This window comes from Ahaetulla prasina, chromosome 8, assembly GCF_028640845.1.
Source record: "Ahaetulla prasina isolate Xishuangbanna chromosome 8, ASM2864084v1, whole genome shotgun sequence".
NCBI classification, from domain to species: domain Eukaryota; kingdom Metazoa; phylum Chordata; class Lepidosauria; order Squamata; family Colubridae; genus Ahaetulla; species Ahaetulla prasina.
Genome location: NC_080546.1, coordinates 90,416,075 through 90,436,629, shown reverse-complemented (window position 1 = coordinate 90,436,629; position 20,555 = coordinate 90,416,075). Strand labels below are relative to the sequence as shown.

General features: G+C 47.9%; 1 protein-coding gene across 1 annotated transcript in view; it reads left to right on the top strand.

Annotated features, from left to right (window-relative positions):
• The first annotated feature begins 18,483 nt into the window (after nucleotides 1-18,483).
• KCTD8 (potassium channel tetramerization domain containing 8) overlaps nucleotides 18,484-20,555 on the top strand; it is a 59,277-nt gene continuing 57,205 nt past the window's right edge. The window contains exon 1 of the mRNA XM_058193546.1: nucleotides 18,484-19,797. Coding sequence (XP_058049529.1) covers nucleotides 18,900-19,797 — 898 coding nt within the window. The 5' untranslated portion in view covers nucleotides 18,484-18,899. The remainder of the gene's footprint in view (nucleotides 19,798-20,555) is intronic.

Here is a 20,555-nt window from a genome sequence, read left to right as displayed (position 1 = left end):
GAGACTTCATGGCCACGCTTGATACAGACTTCCCAGATCCGGCTGTCAGAGGAGGAATGGGACACGACAATTACCTTTTTTCTGAGAACTTAACCAAATTTTGACTCTTTCTCTCTAGGGCTGTGATGGTGAACCTATGGCATGCATGGCCAGCTGCTCTCTTCTGGGTTCCGTCGTGCACCGGTTCGTGGGCGTGGCAGGGGAAGGATATTGCAAAATCTCCATTCCCACCCCACTCTGGGGCCAGCCAGGGGTGGCATTTGCCAGTTCTCCGAACTACTCAAAATTTCCGCTACCGGTTCTCCAGAACCAGTTAGAATCTGCTGGATTTCACCCCTGACCGAACCACATTTTGCCTGACTAGGTGGCTCAGCGGCTAAGACACTTGAGCTTCTCGATCAGAAAGGTCGGCAGTTCGGTGGTTCGAATCCCTAGTACAGGTCTTCTGCGTGAGTAGAGGGGGGGGGTTGGATTAGATGACCTCCAAGGTCCCTTCCCACTCTGTTACTATTATTACTATTCTCATCTGACCGGCCCAAAGAGAACAGGAGATCTCTCCGGTTGCCTTTTAGTCATCAATCTTTCAGCAGTGCCTACATTTTATTTATTTATTTGCTCTTCCAAGGCTTCGACCAAAGGAACCAGCCTCTGTACGTAGGATGTTGTCAGCGGGATTTGTCACTCTCTGGACAAATTACAGTATTCTTGCCTGGATCATTATGAAAATGAAATGGAAGCTGCGAGGCAGAGCTGGGCCATATCGTTGTGCAGCCGCTCACGGCCAGCTGTTTTCCTCCGACTATTACTGACAGATCCACCACAGAGTTAACCATTACTGTGGTGACACGACTGATCTTTTCAGATGCCTTTTTTTAAAAAAAATATTATTATTTATGCGCTCATTTCACAGCTCAGCTTGAAGGAATGCCACCTCCATCTCCAAAAATAGTTTCAGGAAGGGGTGGGCTTCAAAATTTTTAGCAAGGGGTTCTCTGCTCGGTTGCTGGGTGGGCGTGGCCATGGTGGGTGTGGCCTAGTTGGCCTCCTGCACCACAGTGTGGGTGGGGTGTTTTTGCCCTCCCCAGGCTCCAGAGGTTTTTCTTGGGCGAAAACGGCCTCCCCAGACTCTGGAGGCCCTCTGGAGGCTGGAAATAGGCCTGTTTCTGGCCTTCTGAACTTCCGATAGGCCCATTTTTCACCCTCCCAGAGCCTCTGTGAATGCCCTGCATTTACCTGCATTCAAAACGGCCCGCGTGGGGACTCCTTGGAGGGGTAGGATGGGGTGGGCAGGGCCAGCCAGGAGTGGGATTCGGGGGTTCTCTGAACTGCACAGAATCTTAGCTAGAGGTTCTCCTGAACCCCTGTGAACTCCCAGCAGCCCACCATCGTTTCAGGCCAGGCAATTTCTTTCAAATTTACTTCCCTACAGACTTAGCCATCGGGGATCTTCTTGTTCAGCCATTTTTCTTAGCAGAGAAGGAGCGAACCTGTGTTCCCTCCCCTAATTAGGCCCTAGACCAGGGATGTCTCTGACCTCGACCACTTTAAGACCTGTGGACTTCAACTCCCAGAATTAAGCTTGGAGACCCCTACCGTAAATCACCGCCTCCTCCTCTTTGCAAACCTCACTTCCTTCTAGCACTGATGATGTTACCAAGTTGGGTCATGAAACGGCTGCAAGAAAATCACCAAGCTCTCATGTATGTATCCAGATATGCAAGCGAAATGTTGGAGATGTAATTCTGATGATGCTACATATTCTCATGTATGGTGGACTTGTAAGAAAATTAAGTCTTTCTGGATAAGAATCTGGTGGATTATGCAGAATGTTCTGAAGAAGAAGATAAAGTTCCTACCGCAATTTTTTCTTTTGGGAATAACAACGGACTGTACAGTGATTGAGACTAAGTTGATTTTGAACTTAATAACAGCAGCAAGACTGTTGATTGGACAATATTGGAAGAAAAAACAATTACCCACAATAGATATTGAAAGTTTCCAATTTGGCTGAGATGGCTAAAATTTCAGCCTTCTTGAAAGACAGTACTCAAGAAAAGTATTTAAATGAATGGAAGAACTGGATTGATTATATTCAAAATAGATATCAGATTAAGAAATTTCGGATTGCCTTTGAATGAAGGATGTTGTTTTTGATTTTAATGGAAGAAGTCAGGTTATGTGGGAGAGAAGGATTATAATTGTGTTAGATTTTAAAAATTTAATGTATGAATGTTTGTTTATTGAACTATACCTTGTGTTTGCTCCAGGAAGTCGGGGGGGGGAAGGGGGGGGAGAGGGGAGTGGGGGAAAATTTATTTGTTTTTGTAAAACTTTTTCAATAAAAAAAAAAGAAAAAAAAAGAAAATCACCAAGCTCAGAAAGCATGGAGGATCACACAGTCTTCTTCTCCCTCCTCCTCCTCCTCCTTCATTGGCAGTTTTTTTTTTTAAGATTCATCCTTCTCACTTATGATCCTACTTTTCATTTTCAAAGCACAAATACCAACACAATGCCACATTTGGGACTTTCTCTCTGAAAGTGCCCACAACGGTCTCAAGGTTCTATCATATCGTAAGATCTAAAATGGACAGCTAACATCAAAAACATCATTAAAAAAGGACAACAAAGAATGTTCTTTCTGCGCCAACTCAGTAAGCTCAAACTGCCCAAGGAGCTGCTGATCCAGTTCTACAGAGGAATTATTGAGTCTGTCATTTGCACCTCTATAACTGTCTGGTTCGGTTCTGCAACCCAACAAGAAAAACACAGACTTCAGAGGATAATTAGAACTGCAGAAAAAATAATTGCTACCAACCTGCCTTCCATTGAGGACCTGTATACTGCACGAATCAAGAAGAGGGCCGTGAAAATATTTACAGATCCCTCGCATCCAGGACATAAACTGTTTCAACTCCTACCCTCAAAACGACGCTATAGAGCACTGCACACCAGAACAACTAGACACAAGAACAGTTTTTTCCCGAAGGCCATCACTCTGCTAAACAAATAATTCCCTCAACACTGTCAAACTATTTACTGAATCTGCACTACTATTAATCGTTTCATAGTTCCCATCACCAATCTCTTTCCACTTATGACTGTATGACTATAACTTGTTGCTGGCAATCCTTATGATTTATATTGATATATTGACCATCAATTGTGTTGTAAATGTTGTACCTTGATGAACGTATCTTTTCTTTTATGTACACTGAGAGCATCTGCACCAAGACAAATTCCTTGTGTGTCCAATCACACTTGGCCAATAAAAATTCTATTCTATTCTATTCATTGGCAGCCGCATCCCATTTGAGAACAGATAAAACACACAGATTTCCCACACAGACAACGTAAACTTGTGTTAGGCAAGCAAAATATAACAACTCCAGCTTTACTTTAGGTTACTTTGACAGAGTCTTGCAAGACTGAGGTTTTTCTCTCCTCCTTTCCTTTTACTGTCCATGAAACGAGGAAGGGTCCCTTCCCTCCTGACCAGAGGTGGGTTTCAGCAGGTTCTGACCAGTTCTGGAGAACTGGTAGTGAAAATTCTGAGTAGTTCGGAGAACCGGTAGTAAAAATTCTGACTGGCGCCCACCCTCATCTATTCTCTGCCTCCCAAGTCCCAGCTGATCAGGAGGAAATGGGGATTTTGCAATATTCTTCCCCCAGAGTAGGGTGGGAATAGAGATTTTACAGTATCCTTCCCCTGCCACGCCCACCAAGCCACACTCACAAAACCGATAGTAAAATTTTTTTGAAACCCACCACTGCTCCTGACCCTTCCCCCAAGATCAATGCCAGGCAACACAACGTACTCCTTGTGTGGTTACAGTATTGTATTAAGATCAGGGGATCTAGGTTTAAATCGAGCCACAGCTGTGCAAGCCTCCTGGTTGATTTTTGTCTGTTTATACTCTCTGTGGAATTTACTTTCAGGTTGCTCAGGGGAGAAATGGAAAAGGGGCACCTTGTATAGCCCGGTTTACTGCTAGGGCAAAAAGGAGCAGAATCTAGTTTTTGATTAATCTAGGTTTGAAATTAACTAGCATCTCTTCAGATCCAGGTTAAACGTGCATGAAACAGTTCAGTGTTTACAATTTGTGGCTGTTTGCATTCCTATCTATCTATCTATCTATCTATCTATCTATCTATCTATCTATCTATCTATCTATCTATCTATCTATCTATCTATCTATCTATCTATCTATCTATCTACCTGTACACCGCCCTGAGTCCTTCGGGAGAAGGGCGGTATAAAAATTAAATAAAATAAATAAATAAATAAATATCTATCTATCTATCATCTATCTATCTATCTATCTATCTATCTATCTATCTATCTATCTATCTATCTATCATCTATCTAAAAGTGAAAACCACTCACGCATCATCACAAAATCTCCAGAACCATAAAGCCTACAAACTTGAAATTTGCCATGTATGTTCCTCTTGGCTTCTAGGTGCTCGCTAAGAAAGGATTTTTCAAAATGACCATCAGATCATTAGTATTTCTTATATTATTATTAACACACTCTGATGCTAAGGGGTTAAATGTTCTATTCCCTTTCCCCACCTGAAGAGAACTCTGTCCCAACTGCCACTGGAGCATGGGCGTGGCCAAGGCATGACTCATCCGGCCTGTGGGCTGGGAGTTTAGACATTCTACTCCCCCTCCCCACCTGAAAGGGAGAGAAGGAGATAAGATAGGAGAGGCTGCTGTGAGGCAAGCCTGAGGTAAAGAAGTGGATAGATAGGAGAGGCCTCTGTGAGGCAAGCCTGAGGGAGAGAAGGGGATAGGAGAGGATCAATGGGGCTAGTCTGTGGGAAAGAAGGGGATAGATAGGAGAGGCCTCTGTGAGGCAAGCCTGAGGGAGAGAAGGGGATAGGAGAGGATCAATGGGGCTAGTCTGTGGGAGAGAAGGGGATAGATAGGAGAGGCCTCTGTGAGGCAAGCCTGAGGGAGAGAAGGGGATAGGAGAGGATCAATGGGGCTAGTCTGTGGGAGAGAAGGGGATAGATAGGAGAGGCCTCTGTGAGGCAAGCCTGAGGGAGAGAAGGGGACAGATAGGAGAGGCCTCTGTGAGGCAAGCCTGAGGGAGAGAAGGGGATAGATAGGAGAGGCCGCTGTGAGGCAAGCCTGAGGGAGAGAAGGGGACAGATAGGAGAGGCCGCTGTGAGGCAAGCCTGTGGGAGAGAAGGGGATAGGAGAGGCCGCTGTGAGGCAAGCCTGAGGGAGAGAAGGGGACAGATAGGAGAGGCCGCTGTGAGGCAAGCCTGAGGGAGAGAAGGGGATAGATAGGAGAGGCCTCTGTGAGGCAAGCCTGAGGGAGAGAAGGAGATAGATAGGAGAGGCCTCTGTGAGGCAAGCCTGAGGGAGAGAAGGGGATAGATAGGAGAGGCCGCTGTGAGGCAAGCTTGAGGGAGAGAAGGGGATAGATAGGAGAAGATCCTGTGAGGCATGCTTGAGGGAAAGAAGGGGATAAAATAGGAGAGGCCTCTGTGAGGCAAGCCTGAGGGAGAGAAGGGGAGGCCGATCGTAATTACTCATTAATGTTCAAGCTTTAACTGTCAATTTATCAAGCCCAATCACATAGTTTCGTAGCAAAGCACGGGTATCCAGCTACTAGTTTTACATATTTCTGAATCGAATTGAATCTGTTTAACATGGCAATCTATTGAAATACGTTCCCAGCAAGTTTCAAGTTATAACCATAATACCTCTTTTTTTAAAAAAACAACAACAACAAACTCCCGTCTTATTTCTTTATACCTCCAGCTATTTTTACGGAGGCATTTCAACAGCCTTCCATTATGCATGGTACAATTTTTCGGATATTAATCTGTAAAATCCCACACGAATCCGTAACACGGCATAGTCTCACTTCAAGGAAAATAGGTAACCTTTTCTTTGCAGATCGTTTTTTACCTATCTATTATTTTGATGTGCGGCGAGAGAAAGAGAAGTTATACCACAAGGAGCAAATGTTCTTATTTATCGTGAAACAGGTTAGCTTTCCACCAAGGGAAGTGATCTCACGGTGTAAAATAATACAGAGTGGTTTGCGGATTGATGTAGACCCTAAATTATATCGTTCCACCTTCCCTTCCCCCCAAAATATGTCAAATCTTGAAAGATTGGACAAAAATCAAAGAACTTATTTATGCACGCAGACACACACAAACCCTGGCACGCGAGGGGGCTAACCATATTTATCATTTCATCCGATTTATTATTCTCATTTCTGTCTGGTTGTCCACAATTTATTCATTTCTTATGCAAAATGATCACATAATTACTACAAGTTAACGACAAATGGGGCCTGCCTTTTTGAAAGCGAAGTTAAATCTCTGGGATTTGACGTTGAACCCCTCAGTCATTCACACGTTCTAACATATCCTTGAATATAAAAATAATTATTATTATTTTCGTCCTGTTGGAAGAAATGTCCTTCTGGGTTCAGTTCCAAGCAGGGAGAAAGAACACCGGAAACATGGCGGCTGATTGGAAAGATGGCTTTTAATGGTGGACAGGACCACACGCCTCGATGATGTTGGGTGAAGAAAAAAAGGGAAGTGTGCTTTGCTTCCCGAGTCGACTCCTTGTCCTCCGTTGCTCCTCTCTCCTAAGTGCTCTGCGCATACATGCATCTGGGACAGGCCCCAGCCGTTCTTCCTCCTCACTCATCTCAGTCTCCAAAGGCAGCTGCCTCTCCGGTGGCTGGGAAATGTCATATGGTCCTGGCTCTATCTCTGCGTCCGACACAGAGCATCCATCAGAGCCTTCCCCAGACTCCAGAACTGGCCCAAGTTCCTCCCCAACCTCCTCATCGTCCGAGTCTGCCGCCAGCTCTGCTGGCAGCTGGCGGGCCACAACTGTTGTGCCTCGTCCGCTTTCCCCGCAGCCGGGGCCTTCTTATCTGCTTCCGAACGCTGAGGAATGTCCTAGCATGCCTCCCGGCCCCAGCCCTGGCTCTATGCCCAGACAGGCTGAGGAAGAAGAAGCACCTCCAGCCCAAAGGCCTGGCTCCATGCCCAGGCAAATGGAGCAATTAGACCCCTCCCCCTCCCCCACAGCATGTGAGCCTAAGGAAGGTCAATTACCAACAGCTGCAGACTGGAGTGACCCTCGCTTCAGGAGAATTGATAAGCGGCGTCAACAGAAGGAAGGGAGGGGCAGGCCGGGATAAGTGCTGAGTCATGGAGCCACACCCCATGGCCTATATAAAGGATCTGCTTTCTGGCATTCTCTGAGTCAGGCAAAGTCAAACATATCTTGCGGAAGTCACTTTCTGGTCTCCTGCCTGCCTTGAGAACTTTGCTAGGACTTTGGCAGAGCTGCAGAGGCACGCCTGATTCAGATTTCCCTGACCCGGCCGTCAGCGGAGGAGTGGGACACGACAACAACAGTAAGAAGGTGTCACATATGGAAGACCAGCTCCACATGTGAAGTTCCAATTAAACCGATTTATTGCTACTCACGTCTATGCACAGGAATCTTCTCAACTAAGGAGTAGAAGTTAGATAAGGAATTCAAAGGAGGTTGGGCTTAGTTCATTTGTGACTATGTAAGGATTTTAGGCTGAGTCCTCTTTTAACTCCCCCCCCCCAGCTTCTGCTACTCTTTCTCCCACAGAAAGGCACATAATATAGCAAAACTGGGAGGTCTTCTAATCCAACCCCTTGCTCAGGCAGGAGACCTTATATAATTTGAGACAAGTGGCTGTCCAGCCTCTTCTTGAAAACCTCCAGTGTTGGAGCACCTACCACTTCTGGAGGCAAGTTGTCCCACTGGCTAATTGTTCTCACGGTTAAGAAGTTTCTCCTTAATTCCAGGTTGCTTCTCTCTTTCTATCCCTTGTTTCACATCTTGCCTTCTGGTGCTTTCTTTCTTTCTTTCTTTCTTTCTTTCTTTCTTTCTTTCTTTCTTTCTTTCTTTCTTTCTTTCTTTCTTTCTTTCTTTCTTTCCTTCTTTCTTTCTTTCTTTCTTTCTTTCTTTCTTTCTTTCTTTCTTTCTTTCTTTCTTTCTTTCTTTCTTTCTTTCTTTCTTTCTTTCTTTCTTTGTCAAACACAACAGTATATATAAGTATAAGCATGAAATAACCATACAAATTGGATACAATCAGAGGGAACATTAGGACAGGAACGGTAGGCACGTTGGTGCTCTTATGCATGCCCCTTACAGACCTCTAAGGAATGGAGTGAGGTCAACAGTAGATAGTTTTTGGTTAAAGCTTTGGGGATTTTGGGATGAGACCATGGAGTCAGGTAGTGCATTCCAGGCATTAAAATCTCTGTTACTGAAGTCATATTTTCTACAGTCAAGATTGGAGCAGTTCACTTTAAGTTTGAATCTATTGCGTGCTCGTGTATTGTTGCAGTTGAAGCTGAAGTAGTCTTCAACAGGAAGGACATTGTAGCAGATGATTTTATGAGTTATGCTCAGGTCATGCCGAAGGCGGCGTAGTTCTAAATTTTCTAAATCCAGAATTTCAAGTCTGGTGGCATAAGGTATTTTGTTGCGATCAGAGGAGTGGGAGGACTCTTCTTGTGAAATATCTCTGGACACGCTCAATTGTATTAATGTCCGAAATGCAGTGTGGGTTCCAGACAGATGAGCTGTAATCGAGAATTGGTCTAGCAAATGTTTTGTATGCTCTGGTTAGTAGTGTAGTTAGTAGCTTTGGAGAATAGCCTGACTCAGGGGTGAAATCCTACCGGTTCGAACCAGTTCGGGCAAACTGCTAGGGATTATGGGCATCAGTTTGCCGAATTGGTAGTAATTATCCCTCCTTGACCCCACCCACACCTGGCTGGTCGGCACTCACTTCTTCCGGCTGCTCGATATTCCACCGAATTCAATGTTAAATGCAGCAGAAAGAATGCTAACTTTTCTCCCTCCATTCCGAACGGAGCTGCTGCAGCCTGTCCCTTTTAAGGTAGTCCCCAGGAGGGAGGTGGTCAGGAGGGAACCATAAGGGAGCAGCAGCTCCATTCTGAATGGAGGGAGAAAAGTTAGCATTCCCTCTGCCACAGAATTCAATGTTAAATGCAGCAGAGAGAATGCTAACTTTTCTTCCTCCATTCCTAACGGAGCTGCTGCAGCCTGTCCCTTTTAAGGTAGTCCCCAGGAGGGAGGGAGATGGTGAGGGGAATGGGAGAGCAGCTGGAATGGAGCCGTTTTTGTGAAAGGCAGGAAAATGGGGAAGGGGATTTTCTTGCCGGTCATCCATTCCTCAATCTCAGCACAGACTGAGGGAAGGATGGTAGGTGGCAATATTCCCTTCCCCGTTTTCCTGCCATTCGCGACAAGGAGTGGCTGGGAGAGGAGGGGCCGGTGAGGAGCCCCTCCATGGGAGTGATGTCGAGTTGACCATGCCCATTCAGTCACATGACCTCCCCCCAACAAGCCACGCCCACAGAACCGGTAGGGGAATTTTTTTAATTTCACCCCTGGCCTGACTCCCTCTTCTTTGTGTGTGCGTGAGAGAGAGAGAGTGAGTGAGTGAGAGAGAGAGAGAGATATTGACTGAGCTGGTAAGAACAATAACTCTTTGCGTGATTCTGTCCTGGGATCCTAAGCCAAATCCACTGTCATCAATCTTAGTGCTCTTTTGTGTGTGTATGTGTCCCCTTCCCAGGCGTAGGATTCAGCCGGTTCAGACCAGTTTGAATGAACAGGTAGTTACGGCCCGCAGCTGCCCCCCCCGCCATCCCATCCTATATGAATATATCCCATCCAATGACGAATCCCATCCAATGACGAATCTGCATATAGACGAGAGGTCGAACGACTAGCCTTGTGGTGCAACCAAAACAATCTGGAACTGAACACACTCAAAACCGTAGAAATGGTGGTAGACTTTAGGAGAAACCCTTCCATACTTCCACCTCTCACAATACTTGACAACACAGTATCAACAGTAGAAACCTTCAAATTTCTAGGTTCTATCATATCGCAAGATCTCAAATGGACAGCTAACATCAAAAACATCATTAAAAAAGGACAACAAAGAATGTTCTTTCTGCGCCAACTCAGTAAGCTCAAACTGCCCAAGGAGCTGCTGATCCAGTTCTACAGAGGAATTATTGAGTCTGTCATTTGCACCTCTATAACTGTCTGGTTCGGTTCTGCAACCCAACAAGAAAAACACAGACTTCAGAGGATAATTAGAACTGCAGAAAAAATAATTGCTACCAACCTGCCTTCCATTGAGGATCTGTATACTGCACGAATCAAGAAGAGGGCCGTGAAAATATTTACAGATCCCTCACATCCTGGACATCAAAACGACGCTATAGAGCATTGCACACCAGAACAACAAGACACAAGAACAGTTTTTCCCCGAAGGCCATCACTCTGCTAAACAAATAATTTCCTCAACACTGTCAAACTATTTACTGAATCTGCACTACTATTAATCTTCTCATCGTTCCCATCACCCATCTCTTTCCATTTATGACTGTATGACTATAACTTGTTGCTGGCAATCCTTATGGTTTATATTGATATATTGATCATCAATTGTGTTGTAAATGTTGTACCTTGATGAACGTATCTTTTCTTTTATGTACACTGAGAGCGTATGCACCAAGACAAATTCCTTGTGTGTCCAATCACACTTGGCCAATAAAAAATTCTATTCTATTCTATTCTATTCTATTCTATTCTATTCTATTCTATTCTATTCTATTCTATTCTATTCTATTCTATACAATCATCGTATTTGTGCAACAGGGGTGGGTTCTATTTACCTTTACTACCGGTTCGCATCGTGCCCACGCACCCGTGCTCACTTTGCATATGCGCAGATCAAGTTTGATGACATCCGGGGTCAGTAGGTGGAGCCTCCCGCCAGTTGTACTACTACTACCGGTCTGAACTGGGGGCAACCTACCACGGGTGCGCAAGGTGTGCGCACACACATATTTGATTCTGGGCAAACCGGTTGTTAAATTATGTGCCCCTATTTCTCTATTTTCTTACAGCGCAATTTTGTCCCCGCTCACCATATGCCGGGCAATAAATTTACGATTTGCATGCTTATGGGAGACGGCACCGCTGAATAGCTGCATTTCTGCACGATGGCGCATGAGCTGGTTCTGCGCAGCCCCTCCTCTTAATGCATTTATGCATGTTGGCTTATGAGCTGGTTCTGCGCAGCCCGTCCTCTTTAACCTTACTCAGTGTATCGCCGTACTATTTTTAATTTCTCCTTATGGTGCATTTGGGAAACTTCGGCTTTAAATGCAGCTTTACTGCAGAATTATGCGGTGGGGTGTGGGAAGTCAAGGCTTTTTTGCTATGCCTCTTCCAAAATCTATCCGGGTGGAATCTTGTTGCCATTAAGAAGACAGGGCGGTCCTCGACTTACAAGTTTATTTAGTGACGGTTCAAAGTTACAACAGCACCGATGAATTATAAACGTGACTGAACGGCCGCTTTCTAGCGACGACTTTTGTAGCGTTTCCCCCATGATCACATGATCAAAATTCACACACTTGGCCACAGACTCATATTTATGACGGTCGCAATGTCCGGGGTGTGTGTGTGTGTCACGCGATCCCCTTTAGTGACCGTTTGACAAGCCAAGTCAGCGGGGGAAAGCAAATTCACTTTACAACAGGGATACTAACTTATCCACTGCGGTGATTCACTTAACAGCGGTGGCAAAAAAAGGTTGTAAAATGGGGTAAAACTCATGTAAGAAATGTGAGACAGAAACGTTGGGCTCAATTGTGTTCAGGTCAAAGACTACCTGAATTGTAATATTGTGTTAATTTAAGATTGTATTTAATATCCGTATTCAGTACTGCGGGCTAATTCTGCCGAATGCCTGCAGTTCGATCCTGATTGACTCAAGGTTGACTCAGCCTTCCATCCTTCCGAGGTCGGTAAAATGAGGACCCAGATTGTTGTGCGTTGAGGACTAGCTGTGTTATTAATACGATGTTGAATGTTTTGACTTTCCCCATTATGTAGCGCTATGTAGTTTAGTGTAGGGGTCTCTAACCGTGGCTACTTTATGACTTGTGGACTTCAATTCCCAGACTTCCTCATCCAGCATGGATTTCCAAGAATTCTGGGAGTTGAAGTCCACAAATCATAAAGTCGCTAAGGTTGGATGCAGGGATGAAATGCTTCTGGTTCGGACCGGATCGCTCAATCCAGTAGCAATTGTAGCAGGTGGTTCGGAGAACTGGTAGCAATCGTGGTGCGAGGCTCCGCCCACCCACCCGGCTGTTGTTACTTCCTGGTTTTAACAAGGAAGTAATGTGTTTTGTATTCTCTGTGCATGCGGAGAAAGGTTTTGCGCATGTGCAGAGGGTTTGTGCGTGCGCACGGGACGTGAGCACTTCCGAACCGGTAAGGAAGGTAAGTAGATTCTACCCCAGGTTGGATGACCCGGTGTAGAGGTTGGGCTATAGCTGTGATGGTGAAGGCACACAGAGCTGTTGTGATCCAGGCCCAAGTAGGTAGTAGGAAACTCAGTCAGTGTAAAAACAAACAAACTTTTTTCGAACGGCTGAGAATTATTTCATTCTCAGCATAGTTCAACTTAATTAAAGCAAATTCCTCCCAACACAATTTCCTCAGTCCTATCACCAACCTTGGTCCAATTAGGCAAACTGCCAAAGGCCTTTCTTGGCAAAAGTTCAGACGACACCGATACAAAACAAATGCAACAAGACAAAGCTATCAACATTGTTTTCCGGCAAAGAGCCCAAGCCATTGCTGATCTTTTAAGCATTTTGGGAGGGGCCAATCATCTCTTGGTCCTACTCCCGAGTTGTCCTCTTTGCTTGAGCTGCCCTTGCCTTCTGGCAGCTCTTCTCATGCGTGCATTAGGAACAGGCTCCTCCTGTTCCTCTGCCTCACTACTGTCAGTCTCGGGAGGCTCTGGAGTCCACACCTCACTTCCCAATGGCCCTGGCCCCACCTCTGCCTCTGATGCAGAGCCCTCATTCGGGCTTTCCCCAGCCTCCACGGCTGGCCCACGCTCTTCCTCAGCCTCATCGCTGTCCGACTCCGTTGCCAGCTCCGTAGGCTGCTGGCGGACCACAACAAGAGCCCTTTCTATGGGCACACGCACCATCGCCAGCTGCTCTTCTGGTTCCCAGTGTTCTGGCGAGCGGGCATGCTCGCGCATTCCGGTTTGGGCACTTGGTGCCAAAAAGATTTGCCATCACTGGGCTAAAGTATCCTTCTTGAGTGCCTACCTGAAAAATTGTGTTGGCCTGACAACCTTTTACAACTTTAGCCCCGGTGAGAGCGTGGGTGGGAGCGCACTCTGCCAATCTGTGCCTTCCAGATGTGCTAGACCATAAAATCCTTCATCACATCTGGAGGCCAGTGGAAATTGGGGGACAATTATATGCAAACACATGCAAGCAGAGACCCACAACTGTTGTGGCTGCTTGAAGTTATAGGCCGTTATGGACAGGCGGTATATTTGCACCTACTTTCTTAAACAGGAATAGCTGATGTCAGCAATAATTTTCTGCAGAAGGGTATTTAATCATGGAATAGATGTGAACCGGAATAATTTATACCTTATTGCATTAAGAATGATGGCAAAGCACCGAAGAGAAATACTTTACAGTCTAGTTAAGCTACGATGGTTTGACGGTGTTGTGTGGCAAAGAGGGACTCAACTGAAATCCAAAGACTTGGGGGAGGGGGGACGTGTTTCATTAATTGTTTTATTTCTTCTGAACATTTTCACTAAAAAAATAAAATACAATAGTCCCTTTCAATTTACTGACTGGTTAATAATAATAATAATAATAATAATAATAATAATAATAATAATAATAATAATAATAATAATAATAATAATAATATTTTATTATTAATAAATAATAAATTTATTATTAATTTTATTATTATTAATAAAATTATTATTATTATTATTATTATTATTATTATTATTATTATTATTATTATTATTATTTAATCAGCTATGGAGAATCAGCTAGTAGAACCTCTCATTTTTCTTTAATTATCGTTCTGGTTTTGAGTTTTTGGGAGAATTTGTTTCAATTTTGTCGAAGTCAAATAGGAGATTAGAGAACGGCTTATGCGTGAAGGTAGTCAGCTTTGTGTGTATGTGTCTGTGTGAGCGGTGGGTTTCTCATTATGTTACTACCGGTTCGCTGAGTGTGCGCATGCTTGTTTTGTGTGCATGTGCCCCCAGTTCACATGTGCACCTGCCTTCCGCGTATGTGCTTTGCTCACGCGTGCGCCTCAAAAATGTGCTTAAATAGGTCGGCATAGAGCTGGGGTGGGTAAGCGGGCTCACCTACTATTTCTGCTACCGGTTCGGATGAACCGGTCTGAACCAGCTGGATACCATCTTTGATGTGTGGGTGTGTGGGTGTCTTTGTCTAGCTTCCACTGCATCTTCATGTCCTCGGAAACATGCACGACTCTAGGGGAAGGTTACTGCAAAATCCCCATTTCCTCCTGATCAGCTGGGACTCGGGAGGCAGAGAGTAGATGGGGGCGGGGCCAGTCAGAATTTTTATTACCGGTTCTCCGTACTACTCAAAATTTCCGCTACTGGTTCTCCAGAACTGATCAGAACCTGTTGAAACCCACTTCTGCCAACTAAATATTAACTAAGAAATATTATATTTATTATATTTAATTATACATTTATTATATATATATTATATCTATATAATTATATATTTAATTATATTATATTTAATTATATTTAATATAATTATATTGTCTTATATATAAATAACTAAAAAATAAAATAAGTATTAAATAAAAGGGCCTCTGTGGCTCAGACTGGTAAGACAGTCTGTTATTAACAGCAGCTGCTTGCAATTACTGCAGGTTCGAGTCCCACCAGGCCCAAGGTTGACTCAGCCTTCCATCCTTTCTAAGGTAGGTAAAATGAGATTGTTGGGGGCAATAAGTTGACTTTGTATATAATATACAAATGGATGAAGACTATTGCTTGACATAGTGTAAGCCGCCCTGAGTCTTCGGAGAAGGGCGGGATATAAATGCAAATTTAAAAAAAAAATTCCTAAAAGGACTATAAGGGGCGTGAATGAGCACAAAAGTGCCTACCGTTCCTGTCCTATTGTTCCCTTCATGATATCAAATTAACATAGCTGTTGCATACTTTTACTTATATATACGTATTTTTCTTTCATGATGTGCTGTTTTTATTTATGACAATGTTTGTGTATACTGTTGTGACAAAAATTTTAAAAAAAATGACGTGGGGATAATTTTTGTATATCTCATGTTTCCTATCGTGATCATTTTTGTATATCTCGTTTTTTACTACGTGTTTCACTTTCCTTCTTTATACTGTAACTGCTATTCTAATAGGAAATCCTTCCTAAAAGTTATTGCATGACGTTCTTGATTCAATTATCTTTCCATTGATATATCATTTTATGGTACTCCTCCCAAAAAAAAAAAAAAGTGGTGTTATTAGCTAGTTTTAGAAAATACACTTTTCCCAAAAGGTTTCCACAATTTCGGCCACTACTGTAGAACCGTCCTTCTGCTTTCTCTGGAGGGCATTCATGTTTGCAGGAAGCTGACGTAACACTTTCACAAAAGATGAGTATGGTTAAAATGTAGGCAGGTTTTTAGCTTTACGGCAACGTTTTCCCGGTAGCCCTTTAGACATGAATCATAGTGATGATCAGAGCTCCGATTTTAGGTTAAATCTTGAGCTCAGGTGTGGGACTTTCCCCCCCCCCCGCCCTTACCTTGAAAATGAAAATGAAAATATTGCAGCGATTATGAAAGTAGAAGAGCGGCTGCTGGCCAAATAAGATTGAAGATTTAAGAGCTGCATCAATTACGGAGGAAGCTCCACCTGGATGTGCCAACAGGTAGATAATCCTAACCGTCCTTGCAACCAGGCAGGTGTTGTTCTGGGACAGGACAGGAGGGAGTAAACTACAAGCCAGGCATGCCTGCCTGTCATTTCTCCTGAAAAAAAACCTCCAAAACCAATTCTCCTCTTCTTTTCTTCTACAAGATGAAACGGGTAACCTTCAAAGGTGGAGCCCTCATTCGGCCTGAAGCTGGGAAGAAAATCTTGCCGGCCAATTGAATGGCTGGAAAAGCAAGGTTAGCACTAGGTCATGGCCAGCTTTGGATAAGTTGCTCACCTCCTTCCTTCCTTCCTTCCTTCCTTCCTTCCTTCCTTCCTTCCTTCCTTCCTTCCTTCCTTCCTTCCTTCCTTCCTCTGCAAACCCCATGCCCTTCTAGCACTGATGGTGTTACCTAGCTGGGTGGCGAAACATCTACAAGAGAACCACCAAGCTCAGAGAACACCAAGGACCTCACAGACCTCTTCCCCGTCCTCCTCCCCTTTTTCCTCCTCCCCCTCCTGCTCCTCCCCCTCCTCCACTCCCTTCTAACACTGATGGTGTTACCTAGCTGGGTAGTGAGACATCTACAAGAGAACCACCAAGCTCAGAGAACATCAAGGACCCTCACAGACCTCTTCCCCCTCCTCCTCCCCTTTTTCCTCCTCCTCCTCCTGCTCCTCCCCTTCCTCCACTCCCTTCTAACACTGATGGTGTTACCTAGCTGGGTGGTGAAACATCTACAAGAGAACCACCAAGCTCAGAGAACACCAAGGACCTCACAGTCCTCCTCCTCCTCCCTCCTTCCCTCCTTCCCTCCCTCCTTCTACAGAAAAAAGGACTGAAAGACTCGACATCTGGACCCAGGAGACGAACCACCTGGCTATGAAGCTGCAAGCAGGAGCCGCCAACTCTCCCTCCTTCCCTCTCTCTTCTGGAAGCCACGGGACGCTCGCTTAGCATGGCCTCCGCCCCGCCTGGAGGACCGTGGCATCTTTCGCACGACTCTTGATTGCCTTTTCTTTTTTTTCTTTCTTTCTTTCGTTTTTTGTTTAATTCTCCGGCGTTGCTGGCATCCCGGACATTTGTCAGGAACGCAGAGAATCCGCCAGTTCGATCCCGGGTTGGCCTATGGATTTTTTTCTTTTCTTTTTTCTTCTTCTTTTTTCTCCCCACCGGCGTCAAGAGCGAGTCAGGATTGCAGGGTCGGACCGGGGAGCGAATCCATCCGAAGTACTCTCCCAGATCCCACTCCCCCACCATCCTCCCCCCCCCGGCTCTTATTCTTTCTGGCTAGGTAGGCGCAAGTTCTAGCATCGCTCCTTGCAAAGTTGGCCCCTTCCCTCCCTCACCACCCCAGAGCCCCCCCCTCCAGCCCCCCTCTCGCGACCCCGAAGAAGCGCCCAAGCCCCTGCCATCCTCCCATCCCCTCCTCTGCTTCTCCCCACCCCGTTCCCGCCCCGAACCGACTCTGCGCAAGGTCCCCGCGGCTCGGCTACCCTTTTTTTTTTTTTTCTGCCTGCGCTTGACGTCAGCTCGGCTTTCAACCCCCGCCCCCCCCCACCCGGCTGCTGCGGCGGGTCGAGCTGGAGAACCGGCCGGCGGGGACCCAGGGCGGGCTGCGGGAACCTGAAGACCCCCGCCGCGGCGGGAAAGACCACCCCCTTCTCCCACGGCATCAGCTCCTGTCCTGCAGCGCGCAGGGCAGGCCAGCAGCGGCCGAGGGTCCCGCAGGCGCTTGAAGCGGCAACCTTCAACCGGGCGCCCTCCCCTCCACCTCCTCTAGAGGGGCGCCCCGCGCGGCGGAAAGACCACCCCCCTCTCCCACGGCATCAGCTCCTGTCCTGCAGCGCGCAGGGCAGGCCAGCAGCGGCCGAGGGTCGCGCAGGAGCTTGAAGCGGCAACCTTCAACCGGGCGCCCCCCTCCCCACCTCCTCTAGAGGGGCGCCCCGCGCGGGGAAGCGGAAAATCCCCCAGCCGAGAGGCGGCGGCGGCGGCGGCGGCGGCGGCGGCGGCTGGTGCTGCGCGCCCCGCGGAGAAGGAGACCCTTCCTGCAAGGAGACTCCCCCCAACTCTTAGCCGCATCGCCGAGGGGGGCTGCCAAGGGTGAGGACTCTAGAGGTTCGGCAGAAGACTTTCTCGGGGGTCCCGGCCGGTCAGGAGACCCCCCACCCTTAGCCGCATCGCCGAGGGGAGCTGCCGAGGCTGAGGACTACAGAAGAGACCGCCACTCCTCTGCCAAGGGGGGGCTGCCCAGAGGTTAGGACCCCAGAGGTTCGGCAGAAGACTTCCTGGGGGAGGGTCCCGGCCGGTCAGGAGATCCCCCACCCTTAGCCGCATCGCCGAGGGGAGCTGCCAAGGCTGAGGACTACAGAAGAGACCTCCACTCCTCTGCCAAGGGGGGGCTGCCCAGAGGTGAGGACCCCAGAGGTTCGGCAGAAGACTTCCTGGGGGAGGGTCCCGGCCGGTCAGGAGACCCCCCTATCCTTAGCCGCATCGCCGAAGGGAGCTGCCCTGGCTGAGGACTACAGAGGTTCGGGAGAAGACTTCCTGGGGGTGAGGACCTCAGAGGAGACCCCTACTCTTGGCCTCATCGCCGAGGGGGGCTGCCGGGGTGAGGACCTCATAGGAGACCCCCCATTCTTAGCCTCATCGCCGAGGGGGACTGCCAGGGGTGAGGACCTCATAGGACACCCCCCCCATTCTTAGCCTCATTGCCGAGGGGGACTGCCAGGGGTGAGGACTTCATAGGACACCCCCCTATTCTTAGCCTCATCGCCGTGGGGGGCTGTCAGGGGGTGAGGACTCCAGAGCTTCGGGAGAAGACTTTCTCGGAGCGGAGGGGTCCCGCCCGGCCAAGAGACTCCCTCCCCTAAAGGAACCGGAGCGGAGCGGAGCCGAAGGATTTTCGCGCGTGGCGGAGATCGGCATCGCTGGTGGATCGCCGCGCAGCGGGTGCCGAGGACGCCAGCGACTGTCGGGGGTGGGTGGTAGGGGCTTCCCGGCCCAAGCCGTCGGCCGCAGCCCCCCCCACTCCTCCCGCCCCGGCAATGGCCCTGAAGGAAGGCGGCGGCCCCGGCGCGACCCCCACCACCACCATCCTCCCCATCAGCGAGATGGTCTCCGGCTGCTCAGCGCCCGCTCCGTCGGCGGCATCGGCGGGCTGCCCTTTCCCCGAGGTGGTGGAGTTGAACGTGGGCGGGCAGGTGTACGTAACCCGGCACTCCACCTTGCTCAGCGTCCCGGAGAGCACCTTGGCCCAGATGTTCTGCCCTCGACGGGGCGGCGGCCGGGAGCTGCCCCGCGACAGCCGCGCCCGCTTCTTCATCGACCGCGACGGCTTCCTCTTCAGGTACGTCCTGGATTACCTGCGGGACAAACAGGTGGCTCTGCCCGAGCATTTCCCGGAGAAAGAGCGGCTGCTGCGCGAAGCCGAGCATTTCCAGCTGGCCGAGCTGGTCAAGCTGCTGTCCCCCAGGGTGGCCAAGCAGGGCTCGCTTAACGACGAAGGCTGCCAGAGCGACCTGGAGGAAAGCGCCTCGCCCGGCAGCGGGGAGCTCCTGGTGCCGCCGCCGCCGTCGTCCCGGGCCGGCGAGAGGCGAGCCGGCTTCCTCACCGTCGGTTACCGGGGCTCCTACACGGCGGTGCGGGATAACCAGGCGGACGCCAAGTTCCGACGGGTGGCCCGCATCATGGTCTGCGGCCGCATCGCCCTGGCCAAGGAGATCTTCGGCGAGACGCTCAACGAGAGCCGCGACCCGGACCGCCCGCCCGAGAAGTACACCTCCCGCTTCTACCTGAAGTACACCTACCTGGAGCAGGCCTTCGACCGGCTCTCCGAGGCCGGCTTCCACATGGTGGCCTGCAACTCTACCGGCACCGCCGCCTTCATCAACCAGTACAGGGAGGATAAGATCTGGAGTAGCTACACCGAGTACATCTTCTACAGTGAGTAGCTTCCTTCTCTTCCTTCCTTCTTTCCTTCCTGTTCTCTTTTTTCCTTCCTTCCTTCTTTCTTTTGTCCTCTCCCTCACTTTTCCTTCCTTCTCTTTCTACCCCTCTCTCCCTCCCTCCCTCCCTCCCTCCCTTCTGTCCTTCCTCCCTCTTCTCTTGTTTCCTTCCTTTCCTCCCTCTTTTCCTTCCTTCCTTCCTTCTTTCTTTTGCTCCCTCCCTTTTCCTTCCTTCTGTTTCTATCCCTCCATCCCTCTCACCTTCTTCCTTCCTTCCTTCCTCCTCTTTTCCTTCTCTCCTTCCTTCTTTCTTTTGATCTCTCCCTCCTTCCTTCCTTCCTTCCTTCTCTCCCTTGCATCCTTCCTTCCTGTTCTTTTTCCTCCTTCCTTCCTCCTCCTCCTCCTCCCTCCTCCTCCCTCCTTCCTTCCTTCCTTCCTTCCTTCCTTCCTTCCTTCCTTCCTTCCTTCCTTCCTTCCTTCCTTTCTTCCTCCTTTCCCTTCTCTTCCATTAACCCTCCATCTCTATTTCCTTCCTTCTTTCTCTCCCTCACTCTTTTCCTTCCTTCTCTTCCTTCCTTCTTCCTTCCTGTTCTCTTTTCCTTCCTTCCTTCTTTCTTTTGTCCTCTCCCTCACTTTTCCTTCCTTCTCTTTCTACCCTCTCTCCTCCTCCTCCCTCCTCCCTTCTGTCCTTCCTCCCTCTTCTCTTGTTTCCTTCCTTTCCTCCCTCTTTTCATTCCTTCCTTCCTTCCTTCTTTC